At 31.4% G+C, this 22123-nt stretch overlaps 1 protein-coding gene across 1 annotated transcript in view; it reads left to right on the forward strand.

Annotated features, from left to right (window-relative positions):
• LOC140434641 (lysyl oxidase homolog 3-like) overlaps positions 1–21648 on the forward strand; it is a 32862-nt gene extending 11214 nt beyond the window's left edge. Inside the window, exons 5-7 of the mRNA XM_072523055.1 lie at positions 3463–3642; positions 17231–17483; positions 21109–21648. Coding sequence (XP_072379156.1) covers positions 3463–3642; positions 17231–17483; positions 21109–21484 — 809 coding nt within the window. The 3' untranslated portion in view covers positions 21485–21648. The remainder of the gene's footprint in view (positions 1–3462; positions 3643–17230; positions 17484–21108) is intronic.
• The last annotated feature ends 475 nt before the right edge of the window (positions 21649–22123 follow it).

Consider the following 22123-nt stretch of genomic DNA (forward strand, 5'->3'; position numbering starts at 1 on the left):
TTTTTGACTTAAAGAAGGTCTCTGGTTGAGTACAAAATAAACAACTGAACGAATCCTAACACGCGACATAGCAAATGAAAGGGGATGAAATAACGAATATATTAAATAAGAAAAAACAAACAAGGCGTATACTGTGTAGTACCAAAAGGGTACTACACAGTATCTTCATTAATAATGAATGGATAGCAACGTACGAGATATCATAGGGTACTATGAATACAAATAGATTTATTATAAGACAAATTTTTATTTTCTTGACTTAAAGGAAGCCCTTTTGCTGAATACAAAATAAACAACTGATCGAATCCTAACATGCGACATAGCCAATGAAAGGGGAGGATATGGGAGGATATAACGAATATAGTCAGATAGAAGAAACAAACAAGGCGACTACCAAAAAGGCGATGCACAATATCTTAATTATTAATTAACATATAACGACATACGAGATATCATAGGGCACTATAGATAAGAAGAGATTTACTATAAGACAAATTTTGATTTATTGACTTAAAGGAGGCCTCTGTCTGTATAGAAAATAAACAACAGATCGAATCCTAACCTGCGACGTATCAAATGAAATGGGCCGATATAACGAATATATTTAGATAGAAAAAACAAACAAGGCAACTACTAAAAGGGCACTACACAGTATTTTCATTATTAATAAACGTATAGCGACATACGAGATATCATAGAAAGAGACTACCAAAAGGGCACTACTCATCGCCTTCGCTATTAATGAACGTATAGCGACATACTACATATCACATGACACTATGGATGATAAGACATATTTGCTTTATATATAAAGCGTAAGGTAAATATAAGGTAAATTTGCTTTATTGACCTCTTATTGATTACAAAATAAACAACTAGCCTAATATTAGCATATGACACATCAAATCAAACGACGTGAGACGTATAGTACATATGTCGCTATACGTTCATTAATAATGAAGATATTGTGTAGTGCCTCTTTTCATAGTTGCCTTGTTTGTTTTTTCTATCCAAATATATTCGTTATATCCGCCCCTTTCATTTGATATGCCGCATGTTAATATTCGTTCAGTTGTTTATTTTGTACTCAGCTAGAGGCCTTCTTTAAGTGAAAAGATCAAAACTTAACTTTTAGTTAAACTATTTTTATCCATAGTGCCCTATGACATCTCGTATGTAACTATACGTTTATTAATAATTAAGACACTGTGTAGTGTTTGTTTGTTTTTTCGATCGTAGTATATTCCTGATATCCTTCCCTTTCATTTAACGTATCACACGCTCCAATCGGACCAATAACAAAAGAGATATGCTGTAATGCCCTCTTAGCAATGCCGCAATGTTTGTTTTTCTGTCTCAACATATTCGCTACCCTCTCTCCTTTCCAATGATATATCATACGTCACAATCTGACGAAGTATTCTACCCCCACCACAAAACGCTCAAAAATGAGTAGAATTAACCTTAGCATTTTCTTATGGGATTTTACATTTGAAATAATGCAGAAACCATATAGCAGCGATTTTACAGGTATAGCTTTTACTTAATTTTATCTAATTTTACTTAATTTTATTTAATTGTTATTTAATTCTAAATTCTGTGTAACTTCATTTAATTCTATTTACCTTTATTTAATATTATTTAGTTTTAATTTTATTTTATTTTGGTAAACCGTTGACGCTTTTTAAATTCATTTTATTGTTATAGTAAGTGTATGTTTATTTTACCCAATGACACATAATAAATATATATTATACGTCATTGATTTTACCTTACAGTTACAGTAACCTATATTTTTAGTTATAAGTAGTCAAATTTCTGATTAACACTATTTGAATCATCAATTTGTAGAATTAATTAGAAATAAATCAACCGTGTCATTTTAAGAACAAAGTATGATTGAAATGTCATATGTTGGTAGTTCATATTTCTTTCCTAGGTGGCGTCGTTACCTTACTGGACAAACGGTGTAACTTGTCATCATATGAAATGAGCAAAATTATTTAATATTTGCATCTATATGCACTTTGCATATATTCGGCTCTCTGGTAAAGAAGATAAAAAGATATTAGCCAAAAATAAATAGATGTTTTCAACAAAGAAGGAAGGAACAGAAATGAATCTACGGTCTTCTCAAAACAATAACTAAATGCTCAAGAGGTCTCAAATTTACTTTACTTTACTTTAATATACAAAATACTTTTAAAGACCATTATGCTTGTATGACCGAAGTGAATATTCGGAGGACCTTCTTGGCTGCTATTAGATATAAGATTCTAGTTTTAGATCTGGTCGATCAACAACTGCCCAAATTTTTGTGTTAAGCAAATATTAGAAAATGAATCTGTCTGTAATTAATTTAATATTTTTATAGGGAATAAGCCACAAATTTACTTTGAAATAAGTTTAGTTTGACGTTTTGATTTCCACTTAGCAAATCTTTCTTAAAATACAAAACATTAATACATTTTATTTATTAATGTTTTTATTTTGTAAACGATTTCCGAAGTGGAAATCAAAACGTTAAAGTAAATTTATTTTAAAGTAAAATTGTGGCTTATTCCCAATAAAAATAGTAAGCTGACATTTAAATTAATTCGCCCAAATTAGATTGTCTCAGCACATTTTTCAAATGCTAAAAAAGAAGACAGCTCAAATAAAAACAATAAATTTGGCAACGATGTTGAACCTCTTCTCTTCAATTCATTCCACTATTCAATTTTTGACAAGGTATTTCGGGGACCTAATATTTCTATGTAATTTTAAATATGTTTCTCTCATTTCCTACCTTTGAAAGCGTATACCTACCTTAAATTCTTTCCTAAATTTTATGTGGAAAAGACCTGCTCTCTTTCTTAAAAATTGGAAGACTAAAATGCACAGGATATCTAGTACAATTACAACAAAACGACCCTTACAGATGAATCTTCATCTTAGAGTACGGAGAAGTAGACATAGAGGTAGACAAAAACTTAGATGGAAGGATGGTGTGGATCAGAATGCTAGGAAAATTGCTGCAACCAACTGATGATCGTTGTCGATAATAGAACTAAATGCCGAAAAAGATTTAGTGAGTCGACTCTCTATTTTAAAACTACATCCCAATGATAATTATATTAACGACAATAAGAAAATGTCAAAAGAACTAATTCTGTGCACTATTGCTGAGGAGAGGGTTATATTACGAAATGTTAGTTGATTTCAAGGACAAACAAAGTAAATCAGCTTATCTATCAGCTGCTATCCGGAAGCCAATTCTTTTCGTCTGATGAAAACAAAATTATATTCCATATATTAATCATTACAGTGTTCAATTTATCGGTCTATATGGTTGGTTTATGTAAATAATTAGTTTTATAGAAATAGCGTGATTAGGTATGTATTTGCTTTAAACTTTCACGCTTTCTTCAATCACTTTTTTTTTCACTTTTTTAAATTTTTATATCTTTTTTTGTGTTATAGGATATGCTAGTGATGCCATGCAAACTGATTTTTTTGGAGGAAACCTGACAAAGAATAGTATTGGCGGTGTTAAATGTATCGGAAATGAAATTTCCATTTCACAGTGTATGCATGATAAATTCGTAACAGGGCGATGCGAAAGCGCTGATGTGGCCGCGGTTTCTTGTACAAATATTCTAGGTAAGTTTACAAAGACAAATATTCTGAAAACCTGGTTAAACATGATAAATAAATGCATAAATATATAAAAATAAGAAAAATCTTTCAAAATATTAACTTACTGCCTCTATGAACATAAGAAGAAAAGCAAGAAAACCTTCTAGGTAAGTTTTTGGGGAAAACTACTGTTGATGGATAGAATGACAAATGATATGTTGTAAAAGTGGAATTATGACAACTATATAAATCTCGACTTTCATCATAAAAAAGTATGGTTTCGGCAAAACTCCGTGTCAGTTAATGCAATAGGGTATATTGCATTATACCTATATATATATATATATATATATTGTTATGATATGTAAAATCGAGAAAAATATTGGTTTGTTTAAAAATATTTCAAAGTTCAAAAACATTAAAATAATTCAGATAAGTAGGATAATATCCAACAAACATTTCTAAGAAGGAAAGTTATTAAATTCTTGGATTACCTGTACTAAACAAAATGTAAGCTTTGCATAAATTATTTCTTTGTTATACTTGAGTGACCCGCATAATTTTAAGTGAAATCCAAAGACAATTGAACCACATTAATGCAGTGATTAGAGACAAATAGAAGAGATTTTAGAAAGAGGTTTTTGTTAGTTTTAAGAATTATAGAAAATATTATTTGTAAATAAGTTTTAGGAAATTTTATAATTATAGGTAAAAATTTGTTTGTTATCGAAATGAAAAAATGGGGGAATTGTGACGAGTTTTGATTGGCGGAGATTGAAAAAGGTGGGATAAGTATGTAGGAAAAAGTTTAGCGAGATTGAGGAGAGAGAAAGGAGAGTCAGTTGGTTTCCAAGTCTGTAAGACGAACAGTGATTGTTCTCTGGCGGTTCCTGAAATGTAGCAAGCAGTAGTGTTGAATGTTAGTTAGTTTTGTGGAGTTAGTGTATCTGACACAAGCTGAAGCAGAAAAATATTGTAAGTCATATTTCTCTACTTATATTCCAAGAGTCACTGTTCAGGCCAACGAGAGATTCAGTTTATCGTAAAGAGAAGATATTCCAAGAGTCATTTTTCACTCGGGCCAACGAGAGATTCAGTTTATCGAGAGGAGAAAGGCTATCATGATTTGAATGATTTGTGCTTTTGAAGGAGATCATTAAGGACAATATACTTGCAACAATCTGTGTAAGATTGCTGATTACATAGGGAGCGGTTGAGAGGAGATAATATAGTCTACAAGGAACAAGGATTTGGACCACTCATCATCAGAGAGAGATATTTTTGTTTCTGCAGTTTTTTTTCTTTTATTGATAACACAATTTTACACGTAATTTAGAAAGGATATAAATATTTTGATTAGGAGAGTTAGAATAGTTTGGGCTTTTGAGATTTCAATTAATATTGTTTGTACCATTAATTTTGATTGTTCACGTACGGAGAACAAAATTTTGAGAATCCTTATATGAGATTTGTTTATTGAAAACTTTTGAGTGTGAATTATTTCATTATTTTTATTTCAATATATAGTGTTAGATCATATGTTTTTTATTATTCCGGTATTCTCTGGACCTTACCTTTCACATGTAATAGCATAGATATTGAAGCACGAATTTAACCCTGAGATAAAAGAATTGAAAATTGTGATAGAGTAATAATCATATCATTTAAATAATTTTAATTAATCAAAAAAAATTAATTAGCTAATTATTGCTTGGCGCACCAAGACTTTAAATATCACAATAACTGGCTTCCAAAACGTGGGGCTTGAAAATATCGCAGCTTTACATTTGAAGGAAGGGAAAGAGATCTGGAATAAGTACAGGTGATCCAGAGATAAAAACATATAACATTGAGGGAATTTGAATTTGAAAGTATTTTGACAATTTTTCCAGGGAATATAAATTTGATTTATTGATTGATCGTAGTTAGTGGATATTTACTGCTATTGAATTATTTGATTTTATTTTCTTTACCAATCGTACATTTGATATTTATTTTGAATTATTTGAATTTTACTGATTGCATATTTGATATTTGTCGTGAAAATTTAATACATTTGGGGAGAAATATTGTCGTGTTCTGAAACATATAGAGTGTTGTAAAATTTCATATTTGGCGGGGACAAAAACAGTAACGAAAAGAAACAACATGTCGACCACAAGGAGTCAAAGCAAAATGCAAGAAAGGAAGGAGGATAACAGAGAAGAGGAAACAATTGTTGAAGAAGGATCGGATAATGAAGGAAATGTTACAATAGTTGAGGAGAAAAAAGAATTATCAGGAATAGAGAAAATATTACAACTAATGCAATTACAGACACAACAAATACAAGAGAATCAAAGGGAAACAAAACAAACAATAGAGAAAAACCAAATTGAAACATCAAAGAAAATTGATAGAAACCAACAAGAAACATCACTAAAAATGGATAGAAATCAACAAGAAACAAAACAAACAATGAGCAATATAGAGCAGCGTTTGCAAAACTATGAACAGGAAATTAAAGGATGTGTTGAGGGGATAAAGAAAGAACTGATACAACAAATAGAAGAGATTAATGAAATTAAAAAGAAAATGGGAGAACAAGAAAAGAAAGTAGAAAATAAGATGAAAGATATTAAGACTGTACAGAAAAAGGAATTAGAACAGTTAGAAACAAAATTTGAAAGGGCTTTACAAGAAGACAAGAAAGAAAGAGAAAAACAAATTGAGGATATCAGAAAACAACGAGATATGGGAGACAGGAGAGAAGTACTCATCCAAAGTCCGGGTGACATCAAAATACAGTTTGGCGGGGATATTCGGAAAACACACCCAGTACCGTTTGTTAAAAATTTGAAAACCAAATTACAACATATTAGATATTTTGACGATTGCAAAGAAACAATTAGAAACCATTTGAAAGAAGGAGCAGCGTTATGGTATGAAAGCAAGGAAGATGAGTTTGAAAATTGGACAGATTTTGAAAATAAATTTCTCAACTATTTCTGGGGGAAAAATAAACAGAGAGAAATCAACCAAGAGCTACAGAATGGAAAATATCACGAAAAAATGGGAATATCTGAAGAAAGATATGCTTTGCAGATATATAACAATTCAAAATATCTAGAATACAAATATTCTACCGAACAGCTGGTAGAAATGATCAGCAGACATTTTGAGGAAACGTTGGAAGATCACGTGATTTTGAGAAACTATCAAGATATTGATAGTTTGTGCCAATTCCTTCAATTAAAAGAAGCGAAAAGAAAAGAAATGAGAAATAGAAGACAACATGACCAATATAATGGACCGGAAAGAAGGTATTCATCAAATTATGACCAGAGAAACCGACATCCCAGATCAACAAACGAATATAGGCCGAGAAATTACAATAATTACAATAGACAACAAAATTACGATAACAGGAATGACACACAACATAGAACATATGAAAATCACAACAGGAATAGAGATGCACAAAATCCTCCGAATAGGAATACTAACGAACAAAGGGACGATAGAAATAACCAGAGCTTCCAACAACAAAATAGAAGGGAGATGAATCATGTAGCAATAGGAAACGAAAGACAAATTTCTAATTCTAATCTAATATTTTTAGATGCATTTATAAAACATAAAGCGATTAAAATTGTGATTGATTCTGGATCGGAGATATCGCTAATCAATAAAAAACTAGTAAAAGAATTAAATTTGGACAGATTTGTGTATAAGATTCCTAGGGTTGATTTAGTGGGTGCAAACAATAAAAATTTGACGACAGTAAACGAAGGCTTGGGAGTACAGATAAGAGTGGGAAACAAATTCCATATTATGAAATGTGTGGTGATTGAAGATTTAAATCATGATATGATAGCGGGAATTGATGAATTGAGGAAAAAAGATATCACCATAAATTTTTCGGAAAATAAACTGGAAATCAGAGCAGAACCAGACAACACAGGAGAAGAAAAGCAAACAGATAGGAAAACAAATTTTGGAAGGATCAATGCACAGGAAAAACGCAAAGAAATCGATATGACTGTAGAGGATAAACCGAAAGTACAAGAACAAGATCTAACAGAAGAGAAAAAGAGAAGGAAGAAAAAGAAGAAGAGTTCGAAAAGAAAGCAGGAAAATAAGATGGAGACCAGAGAAAAACAGGAAATAGAAGGTACAGAAGAATTGTTGGCAACCGACGATAAAACAGAATGGAAGCAGGAAGAAAAAAAAGGTATCATCAGAGAAATGAAAGGAATAGAAACATGGTGCTCGGAATACCAAAGGGAATTAGAGGATAAAAAGAAAACAGAAGAAAAAATGGCACTGATGGACGAGAATCCAGAATTTTGTGAAGAAGTATTATGGACAGTGAACACATGTGAACAAAAGGAGGATGAAAGAAAAATAAATTGTGGAGAAAACATGGGAAAGAAAATAGAGAAGATTTTAGGAAACCATGGAGATTTTGTTAATGAAGTAAACCGAGTGGCTAAAAATTATGAACTTTCTTTTAAGGGAAAATACTTGGAAAAATTTAAAACGAAAATATATCCAATCCCGTATAAAGACAGGCAATATACGGGGTATTTTTAACATTCACGACATCTATCAATATCATGAATAGATTTTAATAACATAGTGAAATATTTTGATCCTAGAAAACTTTTGTCATTTTTAAAATTTAACAAAGAGTTTTCGGCAGATCAAATGGCGGGGATTTGTTATGATATGTAAAATCGAGAAAAATATTGGTTTGTTTAAAAATATTTCAAAGTTCAAAAACATTAAAATAATTCAGATAAGTAGGATAATATCCAACAAACATTTCTAAGAAGGAAAGTTATTAAATTCTTGGATTACCTGTACTAAACAAAATGTAAGCTTTGCATAAATTATTTCTTTGTTATACTTGAGTGACCCGCATAATTTTAAGTGAAATCCAAAGACAATTGAACCACATTAATGCAGTGATTAGAGACAAATAGAAGAGATTTTAGAAAGAGGTTTTTGTTAGTTTTAAGAATTATAGAAAATATTATTTGTAAATAAGTTTTAGGAAATTTTATAATTATAGGTAAAAATTTGTTTGTTATCGAAATGAAAAAATGGGGGAATTGTGACGAGTTTTGATTGGCGGAGATTGAAAAAGGTGGGATAAGTATGTAGGAAAAAGTTTAGCGAGATTGAGGAGAGAGAAAGGAGAGTCAGTTGGTTTCCAAGTCTGTAAGACGAACAGTGATTGTTCTCTGGCGGTTCCTGAAATGTAGCAAGCAGTAGTGTTGAATGTTAGTGAGTTTTGTGGAGTTAGTGTATCTGACACAAGCTGAAGCAGAAAAATATTGTAAGTCATATTTCTCTACTTATATTCCAAGAGTCACTGTTCAGGCCAACGAGAGATTCAGTTTATCGTAAAGAGAAGATATTCCAAGAGTCATTTTTCACTCGGGCCAACGAGAGATTCAGTTTATCGAGAGGAGAAAGGCTATCATGATTTGAATGATTTGTGCTTTTGAAGGAGATCATTAAGGACGATATACTTGCAACAATCTGTGTAAGATTGCTGATTACATAGGGAGCGGTTGAGAGGAGATAATATAGTCTACAAGGAACAAGGATTTGGACCACCCATCATCAGAGAGAGATATTTTTGTTTCTGCAGTTTTTTTTCTTTTATTGATAACACAATTTTACACGTAATTTAGAAAGGATATAAATATTTTGATTAGGAGAGTTAGAATAGTTTGGGATTTTGAGATTTCAATTAATATTGTTTGTACCATTAATTTTGATTGTTCACGTACGGAGAACAAAATTTTGAGAATCCTTATATGAGATTTGTTTATTGAAAACTTTTGAGTGTGAATTATTTCATTATTTTTATTTCAATATATAGTGTTAGATCATATGTGTTTTTTATTATTCCGGTATTCTCTGGACCTTACCTTTCACATGTAATAGCATAGACATTGAAGCACGAATTTAACCCTGAGATAAAAGAATTGAAAATTGTGATAGAGTAATAAATCATATCATTTAAATAATTTTAATTAATCAAAAAAAATTAATTAGCTAATTATTGCTTGGCGCACCAAGACTTTAAATATCACAATAATATATATATATATATATATATATATATATATATATATATATATATATATATATATATATATATATATATATATATATATATAGGTATAATGCAATCAACCAAATTTGATGGTAAAGTTTCTGGACATAAAGCTATAGTATTCGGTATGCCCCAGGCTAGTGTACTGGGGCCAAACCTATTTGTGATTTATTTAAAAAATGATATCGTAAAAATATGCACAAAATGTAAAATTCAGTTATTCGTCGATGACAACTTGATTTATATTATTGGAACATATATTAAGATAACCAACTCTAAACAGTGAATTAAAATTTTTTGAAACCTGGTTAGGTAATAATAGTCTGTGTCTTAACATCGAAAAAACCAAATCTATGTCAATAAAAAACAAACACAATTCTATAATTATAGAAAATATTAATAACGTTATATTTGGAAATATGGTGATTGAAAAGGTAGGTGAAATTAAATACTTGTGGGTAATCAAAGATAGGTACTTAACTTTTAGTAATCATGCTACATATATTACAAAAAAAATGGCAAAAAAGTTAACTTCAAAAAATGTTCAATCAAAAATTTATAATATTCAAATAATACAAAATAAAGCCTTATGATTTATATTAAATAAGAATGGATACACGAATATAAAAGGCATATTAGCAGAAGCTAATTTACTAAGTGTGAATCAACCAATTGTATATAACACACTTATTTTCATGTTCAAAATAATACATGAGCTAGCTCCAAAACGTTTATTAGAAAACTGTACATTTGTCATGGAAATTCATAGTTACGAAACTGTCAAGAAATAATTTTTATATGCAAAACTACAGTAAAAATAACTTTTTCTTCAAACGTCAAATAATGATGACATTACTTATCTAACTTGATCCTGTCAAAGTTTGATGTCTCCGCCGGTTTTTTCCCATTTCTTTACGGCGGAGGGAAAAATGTTGTCATGGCAACAATATGAAACATGTCACAAAGCAACAATACAAATGTCATTAACAACAATTAAACATCATTTTTATTTATAGTAATATTAAAAGTACAATTAGTAAATGAGGCATTTTCAAAATTGAAACCGTGCAAAAATGTTCCCGACTCTTGATACGCATTGGTAATTGTTGATGATACTGATGGTCAAGAACAACTTTCAGCAATCATTCCCGATGTTGGCGAATCATGACGGTTTAAAATTTTTTGAGCATTATCGTTCTTATCTCTTATTGAATCCTCTATATATCCTTCGGCAACCGTGCTTGATTTCCAGCCACCATGTCGTTTGAGGCATTCTAGATTTCCGCCTCCATCAATTAAGTGTTGCTGAAGTTCGTCGTAAAGAGTGACACGTGTATGCGCTTGCATCGTTTAAATTTAAATAACTAGCTACTTTTTGGGCTACTGCGCTGATCAAATGTATTCCCATGACACTTCGGTAACACTTTCCATTTTGGTACTTGATAAAAAATCGGTTTTCTGTGAAATTTTCAGGCCGCAGTGATGCATACTTTTTAAACAGTTTAATGTAGTTTTGACCAATTATCGTAAAAGATCTAATTTGTCGTGTTTTACTGTCTGGGATTTTGATAATTATTACATTTTCTTTATCCTCAATGTCCACAGTCTTCATTTTTACCATTTCGTCGCATCGACAGGCGCCGGTAACCCTAATTAACAAAACAATCTGAAATATTTTTATAATTTAGTAGAGTATACTACATGCTTTGCAATATAATTTTTTTTACTTTTAATCCTAAATACAACTTATCTGGCGCTTCAAACAAAAATTTATCAAACTCGTCTTTAGTGAAAACTTTAGACTTCTTTGCAGTATATCCTTCGCTTGTTTTTTTCAGAAAGGCACGTAACTTTAAAAATTTGCTTATATCCACATTTTTTCTAATAACTAACTCGGATTTTATCATAGAGTATCGTGACCACATTGTAGAAGATTTCCATTTATTTTCATTTTCCATTATATTAAAATATGCCAGTAAAACGTCTTCGGTAACTTGCCGTACTCCTCTTGTATCGCACCACTCTTGGAAGTGCTTGTACACTAACCGATACTTTATTCCGGACTTGGAGGGCCCCAAACGTGCTACTGCATCATTAGCCGCGGACTCAATTTCGTTTAGGTTTTCTATTTTCGCACTAAATTTGCGCTTGCAGTTGCAACAACAATAAGCTGTCTTTAATAATTGCAAACAACTGTCAAACAACTGTAACTAGGGAGACGCAAATCCCACCGACGACTTAATTATTTTAATTTCTAACATCTAGACGACTTTGATAGTTGTCACAGTTAATTTCGAGTAAAAATAGCGTATGAATTGTACTATTTATGGTTGAAAATTGCTACGTTTGAAGAAAAAATAGTATACTATATTCGGCAAAGAAGCGACTTTTCTTGACTTGCCTCTATTACGCGCCTCACTTCGTTCGGCGCGTAATATCGAGCGCGTCAAGAAAAGTCATGCTTCTCCGCCTCATAAAGTAATATACTATTAAGCCGTCTGTAAGTTTGTTGTTTTGAATTTAAATATTTATTTATCTAATTACTCTATAGAAATACGTACTTTAAGTTATTTATTGTATTTATTCTATCCTTGTAGTTTATTCTATTCTATTCTATATGCAGGGCTGGCCATTCATAAAAGTACCTACACCCTGACATTTGGCAATAATCATCGGATTTTTATTCCAAAGGGGTCACATTTATAACCTTTTTTTATATAGATATAGATGTCGGTTCTTTGTCAATCTCCTTCCTTCCAGTACCATGGGTTTAACAGCGATATTATATAAATATTTTTTAAATTCGTTCGAAATGTTCGAATCGGACGCATTGAAATTATTTCCATATTTTTTGAAAATAAAAAGTTTGCAAGAAGAACTGCGAAATTATTAAATCAACATCTTTAAGATAAGCAACTTCGTTATTCATACGTATTAAAACTAGTTATTAAAAATTTATGAAACCGAATGAGTAGTTTATAAAAAAAGGGAATGTGAATGTGTTAGAACTGAAGCGGCACTACTATTCGCAGAGTACCGAAATATTTCAAATATTATTCCTACAAAATAAACTTACAGGTACTACAGGAAATAAATGAAAATTATCAAGACAAGTTACCAAAGTTTTGTGAGATTATGAATGAGAAAATATGACGAGTGTTTTTTTTTCTAAATGGTACTATATATCTAAACAATTTTCGTAATTGGACAGATGAAAATCTTAGAGTAATCTACGAAACACATATCCAACAGCAACAGCCATTGAAACTAAACGTATGAACAGGAAGTTATGATGATCGTATTGTTGGTCCATTCTTGTTTCAACACAATTTTAACGGAGAAGCATATCTATAATTATTGAATAATAAAGTTGATCACATTTTGACAGATATAATCGAAAATGAAAACAGGTACTCAGAAGATAATTTATTTTTCCAATATGACGGGGAATTTTAATGGAATGACCAGCAAGCTCCCCAGATTTAACTCTCCTGGACTTTTTCCCATGGGGTTACTTAAAATGCAAGATTTATAATACCATTCGAATAGTGCATAAATGCAGTCTAGTAACATCTGAAATGCTTCAAAATATTCCTCGTAATTTTGAACAACGGCTTTATAATTGTATGGTCGTTGGTGGATATAATTTTGAATATTTAATTAAATAATTATAGCTCATGAGTAAACTTTTTTTAATTCTAAATGTATTAATTTAAAGTTTAGTTCATTTTATTTCATCATCATCATCAGCCCATAGTCGTCCACTGCTGAACATAGGCCTCCTCGAAAAACCTCCATTCAGATCTATCTTGCGCTGCTGCAATCCAGTTGGTACAAATCCTCTTTATGTCGTCAGTCCATCTTGTGGGTGGTCTTCCCGGGTTTCGTCTATCCGCTCTCGGTCTCCACTACAAGATTTTTTTGGTCCACCTATTATCCTTCATTCTAGCGACGTGTCCTGCCCACCTCCATTTAATTTTGGCTATGTGTTTTATAATGTCTTGTACACCACTTTTTCTACGAATTTCTTCGTTTCTTACCCTATCTCGCAACGTTATGCCTAACAATGATCTTTCCATTCTACGTTGCGTCACTTGTAGTTTTCGTGTAGATGTCCTTGTTAGGGTAAGTGTCTCTGCGCCATATGTAAGGACAGGCAGGACACACTGATTAAAGGCTCTTCTTTTTAAGCTGATAGGTATATCACCTTTAAAAATATCACGCAGTCTTCCATATACTGCCCATCTCAGTGTTATTCTTCTTAGCAGATCAGCAGTTTGATTATCTCTGCTAATTTTTACCGTATGTCCAAGGTATATGTAGCTGTCAACAATTTCAATTTCGACGTCTTCTACCATTAAAAGATGGCTCGGAACTAAATTAGTCATCATTTTTGTCTTTTAGTAGTTAATATTTAGACCTACTTTACGTGCTGCATCGCTGAGTTCATTCAACATATCACTGGCAGCCTTTAGGTCATCTGAAATCAGAACAATATCATTTGCGAATCGTAGATGACTAAGCATCTCGCCATCAATATTTATTCCTTTACTTTCCCATTCCAATGACTTCAAAGCATGTTCAAGTACAGTAATGAACAACTTAGGCGACATAGTATCTCCCTGTCGAATACCTCTCCTGATATGTATATTATTGGTAGGACCGTGCAGATTTATAGTTGTTGTAGCATTTCTGTATATATTTTCTATAATATTGGTGTACCTATGATCAATTCGACACTCTTTCAATGCCTTTAGAAGTGCGGGTAGTTCGATAGTATCAAACGCTTTATGGAAGTCTATAAATGTTAGAACTAGAGGTCTATTGTATTCAATTGATTTTTCAATCAAGACTTTTTGTGCACTGTAGGTGGTCATTTGTACCGTAGTTGGGGCGAAAACCAGCCTGTTCTCTTGGCTGATATAGCTCAAATTTTGTTTCCAATCGATTGGTTATTATTTTGGTGTACAGTTTGTATAAATGGTTGAGTAGAGAAATTGGCCTATAATTCTCTAGGTTCATGTTGTCACCCTTTTTATGCTGAAGAATTGTAATGGAGTTATTCCAAGCTATAGGAATTTTTTGACTATACAAGCCGAGATTGAAGAGGTCTCGTATTTTTTTCAGAAGAGAAGTTCCGCCAAGTTTTATAGCTTCTGTAACTATTCCATCATCTCCTGGCGCCTTGTTGTTTTTCATTTTTTTGAGTGCATATTGTATCTCATCTTGATTAATTTCTGGAATGTCCTCAGATCCCTGGTTTTGAACCTTTTGTCTACCGTCTTCATTTACGTTATTGTTAATTTGGTTTGTGTATAATATAGTATAGAATTCTTCGACTATTTCAAGTATTTTTTGTCTGTCTGTTGTACTTCACACTCTTTATTCCTAAGCTGGAAAATTTCTTTTCTACTTGTCGCCATTTTTCGTCTCATTACCTTCATACTCCTGTTTTGGTCTATAGTCTGTACGATTTTTTCATGTTTAAATTTCCTAATATCTCTTCTCACAGCTTTCGATATGTCTTTATTGAGTGCCCGAATGATTTGTGGGTCAATGTCCCTTTCACTTTGTAACTGTCTTTTTCTGTTATTTTGAGTTGTGTTTTTAAAGTGATCTTTTGATCTCGTTTAGTCTTTGGGCAAAAACGTGCTTGGGCCAGTTTAAGTGTATCAACTATTTGTTTGTTCAACTCACCGACATCGTTTGGTATTATGCTGTGATCAAGAGTGTTGTTAATGTAGTCTCCAAATATTGTTTCGTCTTGTGGGCGTGTCCAGTGAGAGTATTTCTAATTTATATGACTTCTATCTAAGTGAGTAGATATCTTAATGGTAGCTCTAACCATCCTATGGTCAGAGTTTATCGAGAATCTATTAAAAACGGTCACATCTTTAAATATGTATTTTTATCTATAATAAAGTAATCTCTTTCGTTGCGGGTATTTCCGTCTGGGCTCCTCCATGTCCAATTTGTGTAGCTTCTTGTAGAAAAAGCTATTCATTTGATAAAGATTATTCTCTAGTAGAAATGACAAAAGCATTTCACCTCATTTTATTTACGGTACATTTAATAAAGTTTCTTTTAGAGCAAATTTCGTTTTAATATAGTTTTTGATGTAATGGGAAAAATTTGGAATTTGACACTAGCAAAACATAGGCTTTACTTTTAGTTTTTAAGAGGTATAACACTTTCAATAAACTAATACGTTTTCACAAGAATATAGTTAATATCGAAAAAAATATGGATGTCTAAATTCTCGAGAGAAATGCCTCTTTAATGATGTACCACACATGGTATACTCTATTTAAAATTAAGTTTGTGGTACTGGACGGGAAAAGATTGACAAATGACAGATATCTACATCGTTAAAAGATATTTTATTTGTAATAAAAACCGCCCTGTTTTAGCATTTTCACAAAATCTAAAGAATATTGCCAAATATCCAGGTGGATTGAGTGACCAATCCAGTATATTAATAATAGTCTCAAATTACACCAACCTAAGTTATTGTTTTCTTCGCTTTAATATATTACAAATAATAATTAAGAATCATCCTATATGAAAAATTAAAGCATAAAATGTGTTAAATTTTTTAAAGTTTGGTGGAGTCGCCGATGCAAATCTGATATGCTTCTCAATATTGGCGGAAACGCTAATTCTTTTCCAATTGTAAACTTGTAGTTTGTCACAAGCACGATTACAATTTTTATATTGGAATTACTGATCGAATTCAATAAGTGGATTGATATATGCTTGAGTACATATATGGCTCTTAACATAATACTTTAATACTTTATTTCCTTTTTGACAAACAGAATTTGTATAGAATTAGTCAGTACAGAAAAGAAAAGTAAATAAGTGTAAATGTAAAAGTACGCTAAACCTAAGATTACATAAGTAGAACACAAACACAAATATAAACTGTTAAATTATACTCATAGAACTTATTAATTATTAAAATATTTATCCACAAAATAAAACGTAATAAAATACAACGTTTTTGTAATAAAAAATCTTTTAAAACCAATATTATTCTGAAGCTATTTTCTTGTGGCATTTTAAAGTAATTACTATTTAAACGGGAATAAGCCACAATTAAAGGTTAAAGTAAGTTTATTGAGGTTTCAATTTCCACTTCGGAAATCGTTCTCAAAATACAAACACTTTGTGGGTAAAAACCCTTTAAATATAGTTGAATTAATTTTAAATTACATTTTTGATGCTAAAAAACTAGGATGTTTAAGTTATAAATGGAGTTAGCTACATGGTAACGTAGGACTCCACTGGAGTTGCTAGCCTTTAGACGAAGTTTCTCTGACTACAGAACTACCAACTACAGAAATTTTCCAATTTTAGGTGCCTATAAAAGTAATTTCTTATTTTCCACTAAAATTTATATTATGATTTTTATTTGTTCCTCAGCGATGCATGTGTAATTTTGTAAACTTATGTTGATATTAAATAATTTTAATTTTTTTTAATTTTTGTTCAATACAGCTGATCTTTCAATTGACCACTACGAGCTTATGAGAACAGCTCACCTAGAAGATCGACAAATGTTTTACTTACAATGTGCGATGGAGGAGAACTGTGTAGCATCCACAGCTTACGAAATTCAGAAAGAAAATCCTGCATGGCATCTGGATAGTAGAAGATTATTAAAATTCACCGCAAAGATTTTTAATGCCGGTAATGCAGATTTTAGGCCTGCTATTCCAAAACACTTATGGGAATGGCATATGTGTCATATGTAAGTATATTATATGTAATTATATTTAAACCTAATACGTTCGTTAAGTCCGGCGTTTATATTAAAGCAAGCAGTCAGATATCCCCAAATTCCATATCAACTTTCTCATCACATGATCAAAACCTGCATTTTCTATGTTTAACTGAGCATATATTTTGCTGTTTATAGTTTTTTCTTGATAGATTTTTTGGCAAACAATGCATAAGTAACTCGATAAGGTAAGTCCGGGACAGATGGCTGTAGTTTTTGTCAGACATCAAATCTATCCGAGGATGTCCGAGAGAAATAGCCACGGTAGTTAGGGGATTGTGGCCAATAGTTACTCCACTTTTAGTTTTCTGCTTTTCTTCTCTTCTCTTTTTCTGGCTCGGTTTAGGCCACATGTTGTCAAATTCGGTACAGTTTTCATAACCCCAAACTGAACAAATGACACATTGTAACCAGTCTTCAATAACCTGGATAGCGTAATAATGTTCTCCACATCCAGCATATTTGTCTTTTTGGTATCAATATCTGAATCGCAGAGTATTGGTTCTTGTTTGTCCTCACTACTTTCAAAAATCTTTAGAACAGCCTTTCGCTTTATAGCTTACCATAATCTTTGCACATAAAGAATGCCCACGTGCTTTGTCCGTTTTCTAGCTTCAACAGTTTTATGTGATATTGGTGAAATTTCTTTCAGAATTCGAGAGGGTGAAAATCCTTTTTCAAGTTTTTCCACAACATTGTTATTAGAAACACTAAAAGTTGTTTCATTTGATTTGTAGCTTGTCACAAGTCTTTGGCAGATAGGAGTATATTCTTTGGAAGAAACAGGTAGTATTAATTAGTTAGTGAAGATCATTTTCTGTGCAGCACATGGCACTTTAGATGTACTCGGTATTGCTTTGAATATAGAGGTTTCATAGTTGTCACAGGGTATTGGATTCAAAACAGGTGATTTTATGGGTGAACTTGAGACTGTCAATAAGCTTTCACATATAGTTGGATTAGGCGTTATGTCTACCAAGCTGCTAAGAAAAACGTACTCCGGTATTGCAGTTAAGTTAAAAAGGAATGCTAACTTTAAAGCCTTTTCAACATTGACAGCTTTTATCCAAGCGTTACTTAGCAACATTCCAAAACATAGTCTTGTGATATTCGCCTATTAGTATTTTGTTACATTCAAAGTCTGCATTGTTCGTAAAACTGACTTTTCAAAGATTTGAACATATATCTATTTAAAGGTTGCAAATAATGAAACCTTTATAATATAAGACGTGTGACTTGGAATAGATAACAATATGACATCGTTATCAACTGTCTATTCTAACATTTCTACTGAATTACAATGGTTATAATGGTCACCTAATAGCAGTAGAACTTGGTACGAAGTGGATTTTAAGCAGTTCTAAAAATAGTGCAGATCTAATGTAAGCTGATTTTTCAGACATGAAAATTTGGGAACCTGGAGGCATTCCATGTATTAATTCAGCTTTTTTATTTTTACCTTTAAAAATGCAAGCAGGTGACAAAAAGTTCCTTCGGCATTACAACATCTAATAACAGAAATAATTTCTCCTTTCTCGGTAGAAGTTATCGTAGATATATCTTATGATCCTTTTTCGGCTTAAACGTGCCCTGGGCGATTATTTAATTGCAGACCTAATTCATCCATATTGAAACTAGAGTTGGCTTTTCTCATAAGATTATTCTCTATCAAAAACTGTTCCAATAAGATGAAATAAGTGTCAGCTTCTATTCTCTTCAAAGCTTGAGATCCAGCTAATAAAACTCCTTCAGACTTTCGTAATGAAATATCAGAGTTTCTTCTCAAAAACATTTACGTCCAATTATAAAAAGCTTTTTCAAAATTGTTTTGTTGAATCTGTGAGGTATGTTTAGTGGCTCTGCAAAATGAAATATTATTGTTCTGATCTTATCAATAGTTAATAGGAAACCTTACTTTGCATAGTTTTTATATAAGTAGCAGGTTTTTGTTCATTTTGTTTTCCAAGCATAGAAGATGGCCGCAACAATATTGTTATTTTTTTATCTTCGTTCTAATGTTTGACGTGGAATACCATATATTTTAGATACAGAGCAGATGGTCATTTCTCCATTTTTAAACTTTACCTAAATGCGTATGGCCATCTCTACTTATTTCTCCGGGAGAGATGGCCATATCGGAATATAAGTAAAACTCTCTGCGTTACTTACAATTTTTGGGTTAGAATACAATAAATCAACATATTAAACATGACGTAAAAACTACAAGTTTCCATTGGATTTTTTTTTCACCACAAGGTAAAATGTTAACCCATAGACAAATTTTTACACTTTTAAAAACAAATAAAGAGCAGAAAACTTTGTTTTTAAAACTTCCACAAAATTTATTATAATATCTTATCACTATAGCTGTCTCGGCAGAGTCCTTTCTCAAGTGATCTATTTTTGGTATGTGTTTACACTTTAAGTTTGTATACACCACTGTGTAAGTGCTTTTTATATTGGCTCTTGTTGTTTTTAATATATTGTATATATAAAAAGTTGTTGTTTGTTCTAAAGCTGGTGGTATTCCTTTCTTTTTTATGTGTTTGGCTATTTTTGTTGATATCTTGCCTGAATATGTAATCGAGCAGAAGGTACTGGGTTTTTTCTTTGGTGGTGGACATACTAATTTAAGGGCTTTCTTATGTAGTTTTTGATTTAAAATTTTATTATTTGTTTGTTTGTTGTACCCATTGTTTACTGCTATTTGCTTAACTTAAAGATATTTAATTCTATCTCAATTTTTATCGTACATTAATTCACCGTATATACTCGGTTCGCTATTCCCAGTCCGAACTGTCGAGTGAATTTAGTAATTATTTTTTTGCGAAATTAGTTAATTTTTGACAGACTAAAAGTGGCTGGAAATTACTATACAACCAAGCACACGTACTCATAGCCAATATTAATAGTAAACAAACTAAATAGTAAATAAAATATAACTTATAACTATAACTAATACCGACAATCAATATTTATTTATCTGCACCATATAATAAATAGTTATGTTAAATTATAACAACTAAAATATATTTTTTAAATATATACTACACAAAATTTGATGGGTTTAGTATACACTTCCACTATTTAGAATAATTCTTCATTTTTTTAAGAAAGAAGTCTGCAATAGTAGGATATTTGAGCAATTAATACTGAGAAGTAGGAATTGTTGTGTTGTAGGTTTCCGACAATGGATCTGTCAAAATATGCCCGAGCTAAGCGAATGGAGTATATCACCGTATTCACCCAAAAACCGATATATATATATATATATATATATATATATATATATATATATGTTGTTTGTATATATATATAGATATATATATATATATATATATATATATATATATATATATATATATATATATATATATATATTAATTCACTCCATAGTCATATTGAATTTATAATAGAAACAGAACAAAATCAGTCCAAAAATTTTTTAGATTTAAAAATTATCAGATTTAAAAACAAACATGAATTCTCCGTATTCCATAAACCTACCCATACTGACACATTTATACTCAATTAAATCTACACAATAGAGTATTTAATTTCATTTAAATTCTTTTTAAAACTTTCTATGTTTTAGGCATTATCACAGTATGGAAGTTTTCGCCACATTCGATATCTACGACAGTAAAGGAAAAAGAGTAGCAGAAGGCCACAAAGCATCATTTTGTTTGGAAGATAATCAATGCTTACCAGGAATAAAACAGAAATATGCGTGTGCTAACTATGGAGATCAGGGCATATCAGTGAATTGTTCTGATATTTACAAGTACACAGTGGACTGTCAGTGGGTAGACATTTCTGACTTGAAACCAGGATTATACAAAATGAAGGTTGCTGTTAATCCAGAGTTTAAAGTAGCAGAGATGACTTTCGAAAATAATGCTGCTGTTTGCGATTTTTATTATTCTGAGTATTATGGAAGTGTAACTAACTGTAAAGTCCAGAGACCTTAGGATCCTATATTAAATACCTTCTAGGAAGGTTATATTTACAAATAGTAAAATGTTTAATACACTAGGCTATTACTAAATATTGTAACAAAATTATTTATTATTGTACGATACATATTTACGATCTTTTAAATAAAAACTACATACTTTGTAAGAATATAAGCAAATCCAAGTAACCCGGTAATAAATCTAATCAATCTCATAGAAATTCCCCCAGCAAACGCATCTAATCACTCACATTACCACAAATATTATTTTATTAGATTCCATAAACATTTCCAATACTATTCCTATTTATACCCCCAAGATAGCTCCATGGATATACAATCTTCCAATATTAAATACTGGTATATGCATATTCAATAAAACAGAAACCACAAACTCAATCCTCAGATAATCCTTCCAAACATCCTCAACTTAATACAATTTGATGAAATTTTGTACACCGATTCGTCCAAGAATGAAGACAGTTGTAGCTATGCTGTGTCCACAATGACGATGACAATAAGCTTTGTGCAACTACCTAGAAGTTGTAGTATTTACACCGAGAATTATATGGAATACTCCAAGCATTAAAGACTTCAATCCATCTTACTTCAAATGAAAGCAAAACAATTGCCATTGCTCGGTTCACTCCATAAG

Source organism: Diabrotica undecimpunctata, chromosome 2, assembly GCF_040954645.1.
Source record: "Diabrotica undecimpunctata isolate CICGRU chromosome 2, icDiaUnde3, whole genome shotgun sequence".
In the NCBI taxonomy this organism is placed as follows: domain Eukaryota; kingdom Metazoa; phylum Arthropoda; class Insecta; order Coleoptera; family Chrysomelidae; genus Diabrotica; species Diabrotica undecimpunctata.